Source organism: Humulus lupulus, chromosome 2, assembly GCF_963169125.1.
Source record: "Humulus lupulus chromosome 2, drHumLupu1.1, whole genome shotgun sequence".
NCBI classification, from domain to species: Eukaryota; Viridiplantae; Streptophyta; class Magnoliopsida; order Rosales; family Cannabaceae; genus Humulus; species Humulus lupulus.
Genome location: NC_084794.1, coordinates 45,538,093 through 45,539,197, shown reverse-complemented (window position 1 = coordinate 45,539,197; position 1,105 = coordinate 45,538,093). Strand labels below are relative to the sequence as shown.

Below are 1,105 nucleotides of genomic sequence, written 5' to 3'. Positions count from 1 at the left end.
TCGGTTTTGAGATGAATGTTGTTGATGATTGTGTATATCACAAGCTCATTGAGAGTAAGTATATATTCCTGGTTCTATATGCCAATGACATATTGCTTACCACTAATGATATAGGCTTATTTCACGAAACCAAGAGATTTTTATCTAAGCATTTTGAGATGAAAGATCTTGGGGAGGCCTCTTTTGTTTTAGGAATTCAGATACATCGAGATCATTCTCGGGGTATTCTTAGATTATCACAAAAGAGCTATGTCGATAAAGTACTCAAAAGATTTGGCATGCAAGATTGTAGACCAGGTGATACCCCTGTTGCTAAAGGAGACAAATTCAGTCTTAGTCAATGCCCTAAAAGTAACATTGAAATTCAGGAAATGCAAAAGATTCCCTATGCATCAGCTGTTGGGAGTCTAATGTATTGTTAAGTATGTACGTGTCCGAATATTGCGTACATTGTAGGAATGTTAGGCAGATATTTAAGCAACCCTGGTATGGACCATTGGATAGCAGCCAAGAGGGTTATGAGATATCTTCAGAGAACAAAAGGTTACATGCTAACATATAAGAAATCAGGTCGTTTGGAGGTCGTAAGGTATTCTAATTCTGATTTCGCTGGGTGCCAAGATAGCAGAAAGTCTACATCTGGCTATATTTACCTGTTAGCTGGAGGAGCTATATCTTGGAAAAGTATCAAACAGACACTTGTAGCTTCTTCCACTATGGCAACAGAATTTGTAGCATGCTATGAGGCATCAAATCATGGAATATGGTTGCGAAACTTTGTCACTGGGTTGCGCATTTTGGAGAATGTAGAAAGGCCACTCAAGTTATATTGTGATAATAATTCAGCAGTGTTGTATTCCAACAACAAGAGCTCATCAAAGTCATAGCATATTGACATAATGTTCCTAGTTGTGAAAGAAAGAGTGTAGAGTGGACAAATATCCATAGAGCACATTGGGACACACTCCATGATAGCGGATCTGCTCACAAAGGGATTACCACCCAAGGTTTTTCATGAGCGCATTGCTCTGGGTGTTGTATTGTTTGAGGATATCATGATTTAGTGGGAGTTTGTATTTTATTTGCTTTATGTTTTGTTTCAGAC

At 38.2% G+C, this 1,105-nt stretch overlaps 1 protein-coding gene across 1 annotated transcript; it reads left to right on the top strand.

Annotated features, from left to right (window-relative positions):
* The first annotated feature begins 458 nt into the window (after positions 1–458).
* On the top strand, positions 459–887 carry LOC133814202 (secreted RxLR effector protein 161-like). Its single transcript, XM_062247195.1, has one exon. The coding sequence runs from the start codon at positions 459–461 to the stop codon at positions 885–887; it is 429 nt and encodes a 142-aa protein (XP_062103179.1).
* Positions 888–1,105: the final 218 nt, after the last annotated feature.

Excerpts from the sequence above, each read along its gene's own strand:
- LOC133814202 (XM_062247195.1), top strand. The coding sequence starts at position 459 with ATGTTAGGCAGATATTTAAGCAACCCTGGTATGGACCATTGGATAGCA.